The following is an 18,553-nucleotide window of genomic DNA, read 5'->3' on the forward strand; positions in this document are numbered from 1 at the left end:
GAAGGGATATTAAACTTTTTGCGGGATGCTACATTACACGGAGAAACAAGTTTACTCATTAATGGGTACTTTTTCTTTGCTATCTCTTTCCCTCTGCTGAAAAATTTACCCATTTTGAGAGAATAAGTGGATCTACTCATTTAAATGAGTAAATCCACTTATTCTCCCAAAATGGGTAAATTTTTCAGCAGGGAGAAAGAGATAGCAGACAAAAAGTACCCATTAATGAGTAAACGATTTTTACCGGGTAGGGCATCTTTAGTAATGTTACAGTTATAGTTACATTTATTTCCCGAGTTTTACATTTTATAACTGTCAAAGATATAAAACACGAAATGCATCTTCAATAGCAGTTATAAACTGCACATGTTTTATACTGGAAAACGAAAAAATAATCTTCCGAGGCCAATTCAAATGTCAAAATGTTATGATGTCGATGAAATAGTATTTTTTGTAGCTGATGACGTCATCTTGTATTGTTTTGAACGGAATAAAACTCGAGTAAATTCTGTTGCAAATTCGTGCAAAAATACAACTGAGCAGTATTCCAGTTATAAATTTCCCGACGAAACTGTTCGAATTTTTATAACTATAACGTCTGTTGAAGATGGCATTTTTATAGTTTCAATTTCATTTCCTAACTCCCATACGATTTATAACTCTACTAAAGATGCCCTTACTTATTTCAGTTATATTTATTTCCATACTTTTGGCGGGTAATTTTTGAATGCAAAATGGTATTTTGGTTTGAAAATTACGCAATTGATAAATATTGGCTTAAGGCGTCAATATCCCAACAGGGTCCAACAAAGAACATGCGAAAGGTAATGAAGAAAGAAATTTCAAATGCTCTTTGGAATCGACATTATTTTTACCAAAAGCGTAAAGATGTTTAGCAAAAATGTATTTATTGTGGCACAGCCAAGTCATATTCAAGATTGAATCGAATACTTTCGTCAGATGGGTGTATGCACTGTGGCCATACGCACATTTGTCTCATGTCTGCTCTGTTCATGGGGATCATAGTAACCACTAAATCTTCATTCAAAACTGGGCAAAGCTTGAATTTTTCAGAATCATTAAAGCCCAAATGTTTGGTTTCAATGTCTTCTAAAATTACACAAAAGTGACGAAGCACCCTCAACTGTGTGTTCTCTAAAAGCATTGGCAAGCCGTGAAATTTGTTTGTACGAGGTCATAAACACTTTATACACATTTCATTGATGAGAACTTGAATACTTTTACAAACTTGTCGAGATCGTACACACTTCGCACGGATGTAATAGGTAGGGTAACAACACACGCAAAAAAAAGCGTTCATGAATTCGTGAACTAACGAGTTCACGGTGTATTTTTTCATGAACAACAGTCACGGATTCGGGAATACAGTCACGTTTTCTAGAACGTTCTGGAAAACGTGACTGGTGTTCCCGAATCCATGAATAAAATCACGGTGTATTTTTGCTGGTTCACGAATTTGGGAACGCTTTTTTTTGCGTGCAGTTGTTTCCGAAAGGAGTCTTATTTCCGACTCGTAGATTATGGATATATCTACGGAAAAGTTTGGCGGACAGAAAACCTTCACTTAACCCTATTGTTTTGCTTGATAGAATCATCTGAATCTAGAAGTATTTATTTCCATTCTTCCATTATTGCAATTATGGTCATCCATCAGAAACGTAAATTTAAGTCGGATACTCATCAAGCACTACTATAAATACGTAGAGTAGATATATACTGCCTATGATCGCATATTTGTAACAATCGACAAAAATAGGCATGGGAGAAATGGAATAATAAACTTTGTGATGTGCATTAGCATGATAATCTAAACGATCTGAATAAAAGTTCCAAAAATCACACGAAACTTTTGGCAGCCATTTCTGCATTTGCTACTTGATACTTGAATGTATATTAATTGCGTTAGCTTTATAAGGCTCTTAAAGACCAGAACTTACTGTTCAGGATTGTTATAAAACCAGCAAAAAAACAAAATGTTACTAGGGAATGGTGACACAATAATCCAGTGTTACAAAACAACCTGGTAGTTTTTTTTTCTCGAAATTTCTAGAACAATCTTTCTGATTTTCCCTAGTAAGATGGAAGAACGATTTAGAGATGATTCATAAGGTTAACTCAAAATCGTAAAAATTGCAAATGGTTCAAATATGCGATCATAGGCAGAATATGAATATATCAATTATAAATACATATTGAGGAAAGTGTGATAAAAAGTAGTGAAGGAAGAATTCATTTCCGAAAATGAATTCAAAAATAAAATTATCATCGATGACATGTTCATCAGTACATAGATAGGTAGATTATAAGTTTCTAAATGAAGGGCAATAAATTGTTTTGCTGTTTCATAACGATGAATTGACTCACAATTTAATAATATTAGAAATGTAAAAAACACCTAATTAGTTTTTTCTAACTTTTATATAAGCAAGCAACAGCAAGTTTTACCCAAAATAAGATCAAAATAAACAAAAATAATCAAGAAAAACAATTCAAACAAGGTTGAATCTTGTCATAGCCACGTAAGCTCACTCCGATTTGCCTCAAAAGGTATACATATCCATTCACTCAAATGTTTGAATACCTATATTTTTTGGCAAAGCTCGCTTCAAAGGAAACGACAAAAAATATTTACGACACCAGACCCCAACAATCGTTCATATGATCGGCCCCCACATTAAAAAGCGACGAACGTCTTACCGCGTGACCTTGAAACCGTGCGACGTCTATCTTAGACGAGCTCCCTTTCCGTTTTCTCTGTCTTGTACATTCCGCTGTCCACTCTGTAGGATTAAGATCTGGCTCAGTTTTCTAAACTTTAAACATGCACGAAGTCCAATGTCTCGTTCGATGTACGGCAACTGCAAAGATCAAAGCAGAGATTTCGTTAAGCTTAGGATGTTGAAGAAGCGGTTTGATTGAGCGAGTTTGTTAGTTTTTGAATAAAACGTCTAATTAATAACAAATTGCAAGTATGTAACTATTTTTGCGTACTTACTTTTCTTGATCTTCTATTTCCATCCCAGACTTTTAGTGTTTGATCGTATTCTGTTCGTCTCCTTGTAATCATGCCAAGAAACCGTTATCTTCTTTGTCTTTTTTATCTTTTTCGAATTCTTCTTCTTCTTTGTCTTCTTTGCCTTCTTTGTCTTCTTTGTCTTCTTTGTCTTCTTTGTCTTCTTTGTCTTCTTTGTCTTCTTTGTCTTCTTTGTCCTCTTTGTCCTCTTTGTCTTCTTTGTCTTCTTTGTCTTCTTTGTCTTCTTTGTCTTCTTTGTCTTCTTTGTCTTCTTTGTCTTCTTTGCCTTCTTTGTCTTCTTTGTCTTCTTTGTCTTCTTTGTCTTCTTTGTCTTCTTTGTCTTCTTTGTCTTCTTTGTCTTCTTTGTCTTCTTTGTCTTCTTTGTCTTCTTTGTCTTCTTTGTCTTCTTTGTCTTCTTTGTCTTCTGTGTCTTCTTTGTCTTCTTTGTCTTCTTTGTCTTCTTTGTCTTCTTTGTCTTCTTTGTCTTCTTTGTCTTCTTTGTCTTCTTTGTCTTCTTTGTCTTCTTTGTCTTCTTTGTCTTCTTTGTCTTCTTTGTCTTCTTTGTCTTCTTTGTCTTCTTTGTCTTCTTTGTCTTCTTTGTCTTCTTTGTCTTCTTTGTCTTCTTTGTCTTCTTTGTCTTCTTTGTCTTCTTTGTCTTCTTTGCCTTCTTTGTCTTCTTTGTCTTCTTTGTCTTCTTTGTCTTCTTTGTCTTCTTTGTCTTCTTTGCCTTCTTTGTCTTCTTTGTCTTCTTTGTCTTCTTTGTCTTCTTTGCCTTCTTTGTCTTCTTTGTCTTCTTTGTCTTCTTTGTCTTCTTTGTCTTCTTTGTCTTCTTTGTCTTCTTTGTCTTCTTTGTCTTCTTTGTCTTCTTTGTCTTCTTTGTCTTCTTTGTCTTCTTTGTCTTCTTTGTCTTCTTTGTCTTCTTTGTCTTCTTTGTCTTCTTTGTCTTCTTTGTCTTCTTTGTCTTCTTTGTCTTCTTTGTCTTCTTTGTCTTCTTTGTCTTCTTTGTCTTCTTTGTCTTCTTTGTCTTCTTTGTCTTCTTTGTCTTCTTTGTCTTCTTTGTCTTCTTTGTCTTCTTTGTCTTCTTTGTCTTCTTTGTCTTCTTTGTCTTCTTTGTCTTCTTTGTCTTCTTTGTCTCTTTGTCTTCTTTGTCTTCTTTGTCTTCTTTGTCTTCTTTGTCTTCTTTGTCTTCTTTGTCTTCTTTGTCTTCTTTGTCTTCTTTGTCTTCTTTGTCTTCTTTGTCTTCTTTGTCTTCTTTGTCTTCTTTGTCTTCTTTGTCTTCTTTGTCTTCTTTGTCTTCTTTGTCTTCTTTGTCTTCTTTGTCTTCTTTGTCTTCTTTGTCTTCTTTGTCTTCTTTGTCTTCTTTGTCTTCTTTGTCTTCTTTGTCTTCTTTGTCTTCTTTGTCTTCTTTGTCTTCTTTGTCTTCTTTGTCTTCTTTGTCTTCTTTGTCTTCTTTGTCTTCTTTGTCTTCTTTGCCTTCTTTGTCTTCTTTGTCTTCTTTGTCTTCTTTGTCTTCTTTTGTCTTCTTTGTCTTCTTTGTCTTCTTTGTCTTCTTTGTCTTCTTTGTCTTCTTTGTCTTCTTTGTCTTCTTTGTCTTCTTTGTCTTCTTTGTCTTCTTTGTCTTCTTTGTCTTCTTTGTCTTCTTTGTCTTCTTTGTCTTCTTTGTCTTCTTTGTCTTCTTTGTCTTCTTTGTCTTCTTTGTCTTCTTTGTCTTCTTTGTCTTCTTTGTCTTCTTTGTCTTCTTTGTCTTCTTTGTCTTCTTTGTCTTCTTTGTCTTCTTTGTCTTCTTTGTCTTCTTTGTCTTCTTTGTCTTCTTTGTCTTCTTTGTCTTCTTTGTCTTCTTTGTCTTCTTTGTCTTTGTTTTCTTTGTCTTCTTTGTCTTCTCTGTCTTCTTTGTCTTCTTTGTCTTCTTTGTCTTCTTCTTTGTCTTCTTTGTCTTCTTTGTCTTTGTCTTCTTTTTCTTCTTTGTCTTCTTTGTCTTCTTTGTCTTCTTTGTCTTCTTTGTCTTCTTTGTCTTCTTTGTCTTCTCTGTCTTCTTTTTCTTCTTTGTCTTCTTTGTCTGCTTTGTCTTCTTTGTCTTCTTTCCTTCCTTTTTCTTCTTTGTCTTCTTTGTCTTCTTTGTCTTCTTTGTCTTCTTTGTCTTCTTTGTCTTCTTTGTCTTCTTTGTCTTCTTTGTCTTCTTTGTCTTCTTTGTCTTCTTTGTCTTCTTTGTCTTCTTTGTCTTCTTTGTCTTCTTTGTCTTCTTTGTCTTCTTTGTCTTCTTTGTCTTCTTTGTCTTCTTTGTCTTCTTTGTCTTCTTTGTCTTCTTTGTCTTCTTTGTCTTCCTTGTCATCTTTGCCTTCTTTGTCTTCTCTTTGTTAAAGGACTATTCCTTGTACAATTCTAGAACATATCTGTTTTGGATTTCTTTGTGATATTTGTTTTGTTTGGTTCAGGTATCGAAGACAACGATTGTAGCACACCTGTCGTCCGACGAGTGTATATATGCATAAATCCATATGAATCTTGTTTTAAACTTGCTTCAACCAGTTATCTGTGAGTCGACAAACTGTGAACATTGATTTCCGGAACATAACTCTATGCATAAAAGCACTTCCGTGCTTTTATTTTTGTTATGAATTCTAATAAATTAACAAACAAGATCAGTTTGTTTATACTACCCATTGATAAAAAAGTACATACAAGCCCTTCATTACAACACAAACTTCTCACATTTTAGCTAATATTCTCCTTATATCCCCCATGACCCCACTTCAAACGTAAACACTTCTATTCTTCTTAGCCATTAACATCTTGAAAAATATATGTATATGTGCGTCAATGTTTTCACTTTGGTCGTCGATAAGCCCTGAAGAAACATTGCTCGCAGCAATGTCCGCTCGGAGACAACAGACTAACATCTCGTGTCGTGCCCACTGTTCGCGTGAAGAACGGGCCGATAGACAGGGGACAAGAAAGCACATCGAATGTTGAGTGTGTGGCATAGACCATAGGTGGGTATTTGTTCGATCACGCTGGAACTTTTTTTTAATGTTTTAATTCAACATTGCACATGCTAGGTGATATTTATTCGATTTCGTCAGAAATGAAATTTCCTGTTAATCTGTTTATGTGCATGTGCTTTTTACCTTTCTCGTACACCAAGGTGCAACAAATCGACTCAGCTCGACGAATTGAGATGATGTCTGTCTGTATGTGTGTGCGTGTGTGTATGTATGTGCGCAAAATAAAACTTACTTATCTTTTAGGCACTTATCTTGATCCAATTTGCAAAAAGTTGCATTCGACGGGAAATCCTGTCCCATTGTTTCCTATTGAAAATTGCACAAATCGAACTATGGGATCAAAAGTTATGGCCAAAATATGATTTCTATACAAAAAACACGCTAAGAAAATCTCACTCAAGTCTTTTTAGTGTATATAATGCACGAGAAAGGCACAAACACTGTTAGGTGGATGAATCAGGGTTTTTATGGAGAGATGAAGGCAAATCTGCAAACAGACACCTGAAATTATCACTCAGGGAGTAGGGTTCACGGCAGGCTGACCCACTAAACCCATTCAAGTAACGGAAGGTTACTTGAGTTATCTTCTAATGCCCTAATCCCCGCGGGACACCTTACATTATTATTGTAATATTTCCAAAAGCGCATTTGCACAAGACTCCACACGGCGTTTCACATTCGAAAGGAACAACCGCACCTTAGAAAACACCGCAATGTTATCCCCCCCCCCATAAGAATCGAGTATACCGGCAGCAAAAAGCGCGACCCGTCGTTTCCTGTGGGGAGCACCGTGTGTACTTTTTGGCAAATGCGTTAATACTTCTGGGGGATAGGCAGTACACAAGTGCACGTATGCGCCTCAACTCTCCATGTACTCCCTATGCAGACACACTGACACCACATGTGCCCCAACATTTTTTAGACACTTACCCTTACCGAAGTTGCAATCGACGGGAAATCAATCTAATAGTTTCTATTGACAATCGGACCGGACTACGGGATCTATAAAGTTACGGCCAAAACTAATTTGTCTACGTAAAAAAACGTGCAGAGAAATAAAAATCAACAACACTGAAGAAAATAAAAATTTGATTCAAATAATTACTTTCATTCATTCGCAGAAGCAGAAGGCATTAGCAATTAAAGATGCATATTCAACAATAGTTTTCAGCAAATCAGTTAAATTGTTGAGACGTTCCAAAGTGGTGCATATATGCTTTTTCCGTCTACCGTTCTCGGAAAAGGCGGTTTTCCTCGGGTGATCTAGCATTTCACATTTTTTCCCAAATGGAACTCGTTTTCGTACCACTGCTTGAATCGAACTGGATGATGCTTGTATAACTGACAACAAATGATGCACATTGTTGTTTAAATGTTGGTTAATAGTCTTACTAACTACCCAGTACGCAGTACCCATGAAAGACAAAATTGTTTCAGCGCGGTATTCTATGTTACCAACTATTATCATATTTAATAAAAGCAAAATCATCATACAGAGTGTAGTTACTTGTCTGTCATAGACAATATTCACACTTTGGTATGGTTAGGAGATTGAAGTGCAATAATTCTGTAATTTGAATACTGTATTGTGGTTGTATTGTCTATTTTGCCATCGATATTTGTACAATGTTATTTCTAACATCCTTTGCTAATTTTTTCTATTAGTCAAAGAATAGGTTTTAGGTTGTAGTTGATTGAGGTTGCAAATTGCATATTTGATGATAACTTATTTGGATGTAATCAGGAGGAAATTCACGGTATATATGGTTGCATATTAGTGAGATATCGAACGCAAAAATCATTAAATTTGTAACTGCTGTAACTTTCGATTCCCTAGATGAAAGATTTTGAAATTTTAATAGCAGACGCCTGGATATTATATCTTTCGAAAGGCGAGTCCAGAATGGATGGACATTTTTTTTTCGTTAATAATGGTCACAGGCACACCGTGATACTATAGTGTCTGGATATGACAGCGGCGGCCAGAGAATCAGTCACTGCCAATAATACATTATCAAACGTAAGTAACAATTATTCAAAATGTTATATCAATCCATTTTTTATTGTATAATTTTTAATATCATGGTTCAGTTTGCAGATAAGTTCATTGCATTAGTTTTTATGGATAATAGAAAAGAACAGATTAAGACAAACATAAAACTATCTGAAGAGTGTTTTTTTTTTCGATAAGTTTCGAAGAATTTTATAAGTATTTGGTATCACAAATGTCAATTTGATTTAAAAACTGTCATACCTGTATATTCTCTTGTATATATCGGAGTTCTGCTTCTGTGAGCTTCTGAGGGAAAGAACACTTTTCGAAGCGACAACAACAAGCTCTTGAAATTGAAGTCAGGCTAAGTGATTACTTCGACTTCTTATATGTAATGCATTTATTTGTTAGGTCACGAAAAAAGTCACTAGATATAAAGTCTGGCAAAATGAAGATCGTAAGCATTGGAAACCAAGAAAAACCTAAAAACCTAAAATTTTGGCAACCCTTAGAAAAGTTCAAACTGTTGCAAAGCTAATAAACTTTTGCAAGTTAATTTACAAGCTGGATTGTAGCAACTACCGCGCAATCACATTGCTGAACGCCGCCTACAAGGTACTCTCCCAAATTTTATGCCGCCGACTAACACCAATTGCGAGAGAGTTCGTGGGGCAGTACCAGGCGGGATTTATGGGTGAACGCTCTACCACAGACCAGGTGTTCGCCATACGTCAGGTATTGCAGAAATGCCGCGAATACAACGTGCCCACACATCATCTATTTATCGACTTCAAAGCCGCATATGATACAATCGATCGGGACCAGCTATGGCAGCTAATGCATGAACACAGATTTCCGGATAACCTGATACGGTTGACCAAGGCGACGATGGATCGGGTGATGTGCGTAGTTCGAGTTTCAGGGGCATTCTCGAGTCCCTTCGAAACGCGTAGAGGGTTACGGCAAGGTGATGGTCTTTCGTGTCTGCTATTCAACATCGATTTGGAGGGAGTAATACGAAGGGCAGGGATTGACACGAGTGGTACGATTTTCACGAAGTCCGTCCAGTTATTTGGTTTCGCCGACGACATTGATATCATGGCACGTAACTTTGAAAGGATGGAGTAAGCCTACATCAGACTGAAAAGCGAAGCTAAACGGATTGGACTAGTCATCAACACGTCGCAGACGAAGTACATGATAGGAAGAGCTCAAGAGAGGTCAATGTAAGCCACCCACCACGAGTTTCTATCGGTGGTGACGAAATCGAGGTGGTTGAAGAATTCATGTACTTGGGCTCACTGGTGACCGCCGATAACGATACCAGCAGAAAAATTCGGAGGCGCATAGTGGCTGGAAATCGTACGTACTTTGGACTCCGCAAGACGCTTCGATCGAATAGAGTTCGCCGCCGTACCAAACTGACTATCTACAAAACGCTTATAAGACCGGTAGTTCTCTACGAATACGAGACCTGGACGATGCTCGTGGAGGACCAACGCACACTGGGAGTTTTTGAAAGGAAAGTGTTGCGTACCATCTATTGTGGAGTGCAGATGGCGGACGGTACGTGGAGGAGGCGAATGAACCACGAGTTGCATCAGCTGTTGGGAGAACCATCCATCGTTCACACCGCGAAAATCGGACGACTACGGTGGGCCGGGCACGTAGCCAGAATATCGGACAGTAATCCGGTGAAAATGGTTCTCGACAATGATCCGACGGGAACAAGAAGGCGAGGTGCACAGCGGGCAAAGTGGATCGATCAGGTGGAGGACGATTTGCGGACCCTCCGCAGACTGCGTGGTTGGCGAAGTGCAGCCATGGACCGAGCTGAATGGAGAAGACTTTTATGTGCAGCACAGACTACTCCGGCCTTAGTCTGATAATAAATAAATAAAATAAGTTAATCTACAATGTTGAGAAAACTCTTATGTGAATATGTACATCATGTGGAAGATATTGATTTGGAAAATGTATTGGAGGTAACCACTTTCCTTTCGTGCCTGTGCCTGTGCCTGTGTAACTGTCGCTCATCTAGGTGTTGTTCTGCATTAGGTCCGTTTTGTGTGAAGCAAACACATATCTTTCTTATTGATTTTAAGCGTGTGGAAGAATTTTGAAATTTCAGTTTTGCAGGAATTTTCGTAGACACCAATGTTTTCTTCATATTTATGCAGCTTCTCATTTGAATTGATTAATTTGGTGTAAACTTAATAATATCCTCAGAGTCGTAGTTTTTTTCTTCAGAATCGTTTATTTCTTCAGAATCGATGCATAACTAGAAGTATAAGTAGAAACGAAAATGTTTGGTGTCACGCAAACAACATTTTAGCCAGAAGCAGCGTCTTCTGTCTAGGATTGCGGAATTATAAAACAAACAGAAAATCGGCCGTAACAATGTCGGTCCAATTCATTCTACTTCGATCAGAACTATTTAATTTCCCAGATTTTTTTTATTTGCATTATTTATGCATCAAAAACTGTTTGGAATTTCAATCCACAAAAAAGTCCTTCTGAATTTTAAGAATAATTATTCTGGAGTTCCAAGGGAAACTCTTCGGAAACCTCTTTAGAGTCTCCACGGAAAAAAATATTTGAAATTTCCACAACAAATTGTTCGGAAAATTCTGTGGAAATTTCAAAGAACTAGCGGTGGATGGATTGTCCAATAAATATTCCAATAAACATACAATTCCGAAGAACTTCCAGAATGAATTGGAAAGAATGTCAAGCTGATTTTTTTTTTAGAATTTCTATTCGATTTTTTTGAATATCCTAGGGAAACTTTTCCGAATTTTCGAAGGAAATTCTTTTGATTTTCCAATGCAAATTTTTCTATTTTCCAAAAGAAATTCTTCAAAATTTTCAGTAGAGCTTCTTCTAGATTTAAAAAAAATATACCTATATTAGGAATATGCCAAAATAGTTGGAGGAACATCAGGGATTGCAGAAATCGCTCTCAATAGATAACGAACAACGAAACAAGAGAGGCAAAAACCTCTTAGAATCATAACAAGCCATGAAAACAAAACTATCGCACTTGTATACAAGTTAGAAAAAAATTGATTCGGATAGGCAGCCCCCACCGAGGGGTTTTGATAAAACGCTTTGTTCTCGCTCATTTTCTGTTGGGGACCATATTCCCAGAGAAATTTGAAAACAGTCCATCTGAATTTCCAAAAACAGAATTTCCCGGGGAAATTCCGATTATTTTTTCAGTGCAAATCACGAAAGAACATGCGGTTGTACTTTTAAAGCATTTTAAGCAGAAATTCCTAAAAAATAAATGAAAACTTCAAAAAATTGTCGATTAATTTGGTAATTTCTTGTGGATGTCCTCATAATTTCTGAATCATGCAACTTTTGCATGGAAATTGGTAAAACAGTGACTTCCCGAAATGAATGAATTCCCGATTAACTTTCGGAAGAATTTGACTCGAGACAAGTACGAGACACTGAAGACGGTCTTACAGTTGAAGTCGAAATACGTATCGTGTAAAGATAACATAATGTAGTGGAATTAAGTGGAAAGTACTAAACTCGTCTTAGACAGTTGAAATTCTAAGAATTTGTGATCATAGAACTCCCAAAGAAGGGAAAGTGGGAATTCAGAAAAAAATCTAAGTAGCCACATACACGCTCTGACATGTTGTACAACTTTGGTTCGGTCGGAGTGCAGTCGAACCGTCTGTGGGCAAGTTGTACACTCAGCGAACTGGACTATCGAAATTCATAACTGGCGCCTTATGAATCTTCGACTGATTATTCCACCAACAGTGCTTCTTATACGCAGTTACCTTCCCGAGTAATCAAGCGTCGATGGGCGTGTGGTCTACATACCGGCCTCCCGACCCCGACGTCCATGGTTCGAACCCAGTCTGCCGCACTTCACTTTTTTTCAAATGAAAATCATCATTCATAAGGCAACATATTGAAATTCATACCGAATTCTTGTGGCAAATTTTCATAAAGCGTTTGATTGAAAATCATACGTCCATTTTCCTCAGTAGTATACTATCCAACAGTTGTACCCTAATGCATTTCTGGTTGAAATGCAAAACAAATATCAACGAAAATTTCAAAGTGTTTCATGTGGCATTGCCGTCGAATATCACATGGAAGTTTAAAAAAAAAATCTTCAAAGTTTGGAAGTGTTTTGAAAAACTTTTCATTGAATTGAAGAAGAAATTCTCGTGACCATCGGAAGAATTCTTCAAATAAATTCAACAGAATCTACGGTAGAAATCAGAACAAATGTGATTTGTATTTATCACGGAATTGTTTTGAATTTATTTATTTTTATTTTCATTTTTTTATCCTTTATTATTTATTTCTATCCTAGATTGAAATCAAAGGACACACCCACATCGATTTCTGATAGCAATCTGAATAATGATTTTAAAAGAAAAACTTGAGTGTCACTAGTGTCCAATCTACGAAGAACACCGTAGCTATGCTATGCTATGTGGAATAGCTTTGAATTTTTAGACATGATTCCTATGAGAATATGTTCGGAGTTTTAAGGATTCTTTTTTTTTTTCAAAATTTACACTGGAGATTGTTTTTTTATCAACAATTCTTACTAAATTCCAAGCAAAATTCTTCAGAGACTCAACGAGAGATTCTTCCTGATTTCCACGAGAAATGTCTAAAAATACAAATACGAAATACGAAATTCTCATACTTTATCACGATTGTATGAAGCATTTTCAAAGTTCTTACAGATAATTTCGTTACGGGATTCTTCCTGAATATGAACAAAAAGTTCTTTTGAAGTTCTTAAGATTTTATCTTTAATTTTTTGTAAAAACATGAATTTTAACGAAATTGTAGCAGCAGTGCGCTGATGTAAGAGTGTCGGTGCCGTAATGCCAAAAACCATCTGCAGCGGTGGCGCGGCGCGGCCAAAATTTGTTTTTATATCATATATGCTACATTCCAAAATTCAAAAATTAAGAATGAATCGCAACCTGTTTTTTCGTTTATTTTTTTAATAGAATAGGATCTAAAGCTGCGCTTTGGGTTCATTGATTTATTGATGGGTATTTTTCACATCGCGGTTGTAATTCACCAAGAGCATTTCGCGTAGAAAACTGAAATAAAAAAAAATTGGGGTTGTATACAAGACACGACCGCTCGACGTAAACTACGTAAAACCAAAAATAGTACACTGAACCAACTATTCCGCTCTATATAGAAGAGAAGGAACCATCCCACGACAATACTACCCAGCTTTAGCAGCATCTTCCACTCTATGAAGGAGTAGGGACTCCATAGAGTCCTATAAGAAGAGTAACGTCATGTGCCACGTTTGACAGGTCTCCTGCTCGTTTGGAACGCGCATTTGTATGGAACTGACAGACGATTCTGTTCCAATTCTGACACTTGACGGCACTGTTATTATAGTCACTGTAGGACTCCACTGTCTAGCGGCTGGGCCACTCCATTCATACAACCCAGTTCAATAATAGATAATACCCTAAAAGTAGGCAATTACCAAGGATTGGAACGCGCTGTATAGGGGATGCACGATGCATGAAAGAACTAAAATTTTCAATAGTTTAGCGTTGATAATCAATGGTTTCAATACTACTGGCAAATTGGTGGAAAGTTTACGAATCTATTGATATATAAATTATTCAAATCCATTGAAAGATAAAGGACCTATTTATGTTACAAATCTTACATGATTTCGTGACGGTCTCCAGTTTTGAAATTCTCATTTGACACCCTGTATCAGAGTCTTCCCCTTAGACGTATTTTACGTCAAAAAAAAAAACACGTGGTTCGCAACTAAACCCCCCTCCCCCCATGTGGCTTATCGTGGTCATTTTCCAAACACCCCCCACCCCCTATATAATCACGTGGTTCCTGGACGCCCCCTATGCATTATCATTTAAAATCTAAAGCAGCCGAACATTATCGACTGAACAGAAGAGCACAATTCTATAGAATAAGGAGTCATTAATATCCAGCCACATTAAATAAATACCCCACTGTGTTACCGCCGCAATGACGAGGCGCTCAAGCTCAGCAGAACACGCCGAGTCAGTCATCCAGTCATCAGATTAGTTTCAACCTCCGATCGGGCGGGTCAGAGATCCGAAGTCTGTCGTCGTCGTCGTCATCGTTGTCGCCGCAGTAGTTTGTGATTGTGACGCTCGATTCGCAACGATTAGAGGTGCATTTATTCATGGGTTCTAATCTGCACTGATCCGGGCAGTGTTGGTGTTGCGTAAAAGAAGTCTATTATTAGTAAGGAACTTTGTGCCGGGCTATTATCAGCGGGATGTGAGTGCAATTTGGTGCACAATCGAGAAATTACATTCGTCCTCGGAGAGAATTGATGCGTTTTTTTCCCAAGCAAGCTAATAACGGGTTAACGTGCAACTTACATTGTGGTTATCAATTTATTACGACAATCGTTTGAGTGTATGGATAAAAAAAAGAAGATGCGAATTGTCGCAGCTAACAGCACGTGTCTGGAAAACATAAACCTCAATACATACAGTTTAATCAAAGGGCATGCATTTGTATGAACGTCTGTGCTATTAAAGTCAGTGTTTTACCGAAGGGATGCGTGAAATTGTGTTGAACGTCGCAAATATTCACTTTTGAGGCACGATGAATATCGAAACCGGCGATGCCCGTTATCAGTACGCACGCGGTCGGAGTTAGTTGTTTTATCGAGTCTTGTGGGAACGAACACAGCAGTCAGCGTTGTCACTGTCTGCTGGATGCTTGCCGTGATGTGGAGTGAGCTTTTCAAGGGCCAACTTCTCGAATAGGGCTACTGCTGATGTTGACCTTTACCCCCTTTACTAGTTTTCTCATCTACACCACGAGATGATGGACTGCACTGAAGCCAATAACGCTATGTTCAAGATTGCTGCCGGAGGCGCGCATTAGTTCGCTTGCTAGTTGGTAATAAATATAATGGTTATTAGCTTATGGATGGAAATGCGCCAATATTATGATAGCAATGTCGTTGAGTCCATTAGCCAGAAATTTTCATGTTCCATGACTAATAAACGGGTTTATTTTTCAAGGTTGGAGCATAGACTTTTAAGTATGGGCGCTTCCTTAGCCGTGCGGTAAAATGCGCGGCTACAAAGCAAGACCATGCTGAAGATGGCTGGGTTCGATTTCCGGTTCGGTCTAGGGTTTCGGGTTTGAAATTTTCTCGACTTCCCTGGGCATAAAAGTATCATCGTGTTAGCTTCATGATACGCGAATACAAATATGGTAACTTGGCTTAGAAACCTCGCAGTAAATAACTGTAGATGAGCTGAATGAACACTAAGCTGCGAGGGGGCAATGCCCCCCAGTGGACATCCAATGAGACGAAGAATTATGGATGTTTTGGACATTCCCCGCTTAGTGCCACCAAAAAACAATCGGAAAACCTATTTGACATAAAGCTCGAAGCTTTGGGAGTAGTAGCTAGCTGAAGTTAGGTACTGATTATTCAAACTCAATTGTTCCAAAATACCAAAAAAATTTGCTATCAAAAGTTAATCACATATGCACAAAGAATTTGTTGTATCAACACAATTCTCGTTTTAAATGTAATCGATTAAGTTTGTTTCCAGCTGGCTACTCGAATGAAAGGCAAATAAATAATGTCGACTATTTGCAAGACTGATCTTCAGCAACCCAACCAATTCACTTAATTCTTATTTCTATGTGTCTTTGAATTTTCAATGTTTTCTGCCGTTTATAGATGTATATATGTACATATTTGGAAAGCACATCGATATGAAATTATTGATTTATTCAGCTTACCTTTTAATGGTAATGAGACCAATGAGACTAGTTTTATACAATTTGAGACAGTATTGCATCGAATAAATAAAATTCTTTGCGACCGTAGTCGAACTAAAATCACAAAATGTTCAAATTCAGAACCTTTATTTGAAAGATAAAAATATACATCTGTCAGCCAACACAATTTAAAGATAACAAATTTCCAGTAAGTTTAACCTCGAGCGCCTCGGATCATATTTTTTTATCGGTTTCGATCCAGGTGTTCAAATAAAATAGAGCTCATCAGGTGTTTCGTTTGTAAATTTTGGATCAAAGACTGCTCGGCATTCGATACACGAATGAAAAAAGAACAAACGGAAAATCATCGGTCATTGCTTGACTGCTTCATCGTTTCATAAACGTTGTAACAGCGGAAGTGTAAAGTCACTTGACCACGAAAAGTGGGTGTATTTTTCTGAATGATGGAAACCTTCAGCCACAGACATTGCATGACAAAACGATGAAATATAGTGAAACTGTTTTTCATTGTCACTTTTATTCACATGCCGGTTCATCACGTCAGTTATTCCGAAAACACGCAATTTACAGCAGCACAAAAAAAGTTCATTGTAATTGAGATCGAACGAATTCCGATGTGAGACAAAAAACGGTTAATGAGAAAAGTGAATGTGTTGAAATAGTTTGAACCTGCAGATACAAAAGCGTTCTTGCAAAGGAACTGGGTACGGATGCAGTCGAATAAAGAGATAAGAAAATAACGTGCCAACCAATTTGCCAAATCAAAGTTAACGAAGAAAAAGTGCACAAACTGATGGTTCCGAAAATTGTCATGGCTCTTCTCGCGGGTTAGAAGAAAGCAAAGCTGTATGTAAATCGCCGAACGGTGCATAATAAGACAGAAGGAAAATCTGCACTAAAAGCAATCCAACGAAATCGGTTCGAGACTATTATCGGCGCGCTTCCAAGATGACCGTACCCGACACGATGAACCCCGGTCCAGAGGTGGTCGATCAGCTGCGGCAAATGTTCAAGCAGAAAATTGAACAAAATGCGGCAAAAATCCCTCGTAAGTATAAACCAGTAATAACAAATATGATTCAAGAACACACGGTGGGAGAGTTCTTTATCTGCGGGATGCGTGTTTCTTTATACGTAGTGATGTTTACGGTACGTGAAAGATAAGGAATTGATTATTTGTTCCGTTTGAACAGCATGGGAGGATATTTTTATTGGGTTGAACAGCACTTCAAGCTATTATTATGACACTTCGAATTTGTTCCGATATCTTGTTTTCCTGTCATTTTCTTGTCTGTCTGGAATTGCATAACTTTTGAAAATTTTAAATAAGTTTTTCGGCATATTATGAACATTCAAGTTCATCAACCTCAAGTTCCCACAAAATGTGTGTGTGCAGATCGACCACTCGTGAACTGTTAGCGAAGGATTTTTTCTCCAACAATAGATCTGCCTGTTAGGGGCCTTTCACAAATTATGTAACGCTGTTAGGGGAGAGAGGGGGTCAAGCCGAGTGTTACGATCAATACAAAAAAATTAAACCTTTCATACAAAAAGTGTTACGAGGGGAAGGGTGAGGGTCCAAAATCACCAAATTTAGCGTTACGTAATTTTAGAAAGAACCCTTATTAACACCAACAGCAATGTTTTTTGTCTTTGCGGTTTCTCAGACCCTGTGGTTATTCAGATATTCGCTTGAAACCAGCCGAGTTTTAACACGTGGAGAGAATTTACGCCTAAAGCATGACACACTGCAATTCAGCAGGAGCTATTTGAAAATAAACTTCCTCAATGTAGGAAGGCCGCAGAAGGTCTGGAGGTGTTATCCCGACAAGAAGGTCGGTCGATATAAAAATTATATCAACATATGTTATTATGTTATACTAAATTTTTATAACAAAATGTGTTAGAAACATGGTGCAGAATGTTGTTAAAATATCTAAATTTCTATCAAAAATTACACTACTTGAAACAAAAAACTATCAAATTTTGATACCATTTTATCATATATAAATAAGATATTCTGTTAGAAATTTAAAACAGAATCATATACAAAATATATTTTTATTGTATATTGTGTAGTTGGAAATTTTTACAGGTTGTTAGGTTTGTGATTCCAGATTGTGATCAACAACCAGAACTTTTTGTTTTTGTCTGAACAAGAATATTTTTCAAGAACATGAAACTAACAACATTACAAATTGAGCAACCTTTTCAAATTATATCAGCGTTGTGATATTTATGGATGGAAGACTTTGCTATATCTTCTATTTTAATTGCCTACTGTTGAACAATTCGGTGTTGAGCATTTTCCAAAATATATTAAGATAAAATCCTGTTTCAACATTTGAAAAATAATGGCTACTAAGAACAAAATTGTATCAAAATAAGTTATAAATATCACAATATGTTAAAATTGTTTTCAGTTTTTGTTATGCTCTTCTAGTCGGCTATTTTCTTCTTCAGCTCTTTTTTTTCCTGTTCGGGTGTGCCACTGCGACCTGTTATTAGATCTATTGTAGCGTTACCCGTATCCTTAGTGTTAAAGCTCAAGTCGAATTACTTCATTACTATTGATAAGCAATGCAGTATCGGTTTCGATACAGTTGTTGTTTTGTTTCCTCAAGAGCACCATGACAAGGTCCCGCTATTTAGACCCTTCACAGAGAGCAATCCCATTGAAGGCGCGCCCCTTATCAATAGGAAATCAATCCTTTCTTGAGAAAACAGAACAGTGAT

The 18,553-nt window shown here is 37.1% G+C and overlaps 2 protein-coding genes across 8 annotated transcripts in view; one reads left to right on the forward strand and one right to left on the reverse strand.

Moving 5' to 3' along the window:
• The window catches only part of LOC134215480 (solute carrier family 53 member 1), a 39,769-nt gene extending 36,725 nt beyond the window's left edge, over positions 1 to 3,044 (reverse strand). Inside the window, exons 1-2 of the mRNA XM_062694665.1 lie at positions 3,017 to 3,044; positions 2,719 to 2,879 (exon numbers count right to left, since the gene is read on the reverse strand). The gene's annotated coding sequence lies outside the window, so the exon portion shown is untranslated. The remainder of the gene's footprint in view (positions 1 to 2,718; positions 2,880 to 3,016) is intronic.
• An 11,026-nt stretch (positions 3,045 to 14,070) lies between these two features.
• LOC134211191 (motile sperm domain-containing protein 2-like) overlaps positions 14,071 to 18,553 on the forward strand; it is a 103,297-nt gene continuing 98,814 nt past the window's right edge. The window contains exons 1-2 of one of the 7 annotated variants that reach the window (XM_062687865.1): positions 14,071 to 14,213; positions 16,388 to 16,865. In XM_062687865.1, the coding sequence (XP_062543849.1) occupies positions 16,766 to 16,865 (100 nt within the window). In that variant the 5' untranslated portion in view covers positions 14,071 to 14,213; positions 16,388 to 16,765. Of the gene's footprint in view, positions 14,214 to 14,305; positions 14,324 to 16,361; positions 16,866 to 18,553 lie in introns of those variants that run through there. The other 6 variants (XM_062687864.1, XM_062687869.1, XM_062687867.1 and 3 more) reach the window with 6 other exon arrangements.

This window comes from Armigeres subalbatus, chromosome 2 (assembly GCF_024139115.2).
Source record: "Armigeres subalbatus isolate Guangzhou_Male chromosome 2, GZ_Asu_2, whole genome shotgun sequence".
Lineage (NCBI taxonomy): Eukaryota > Metazoa > Arthropoda > Insecta > Diptera > Culicidae > Armigeres > Armigeres subalbatus.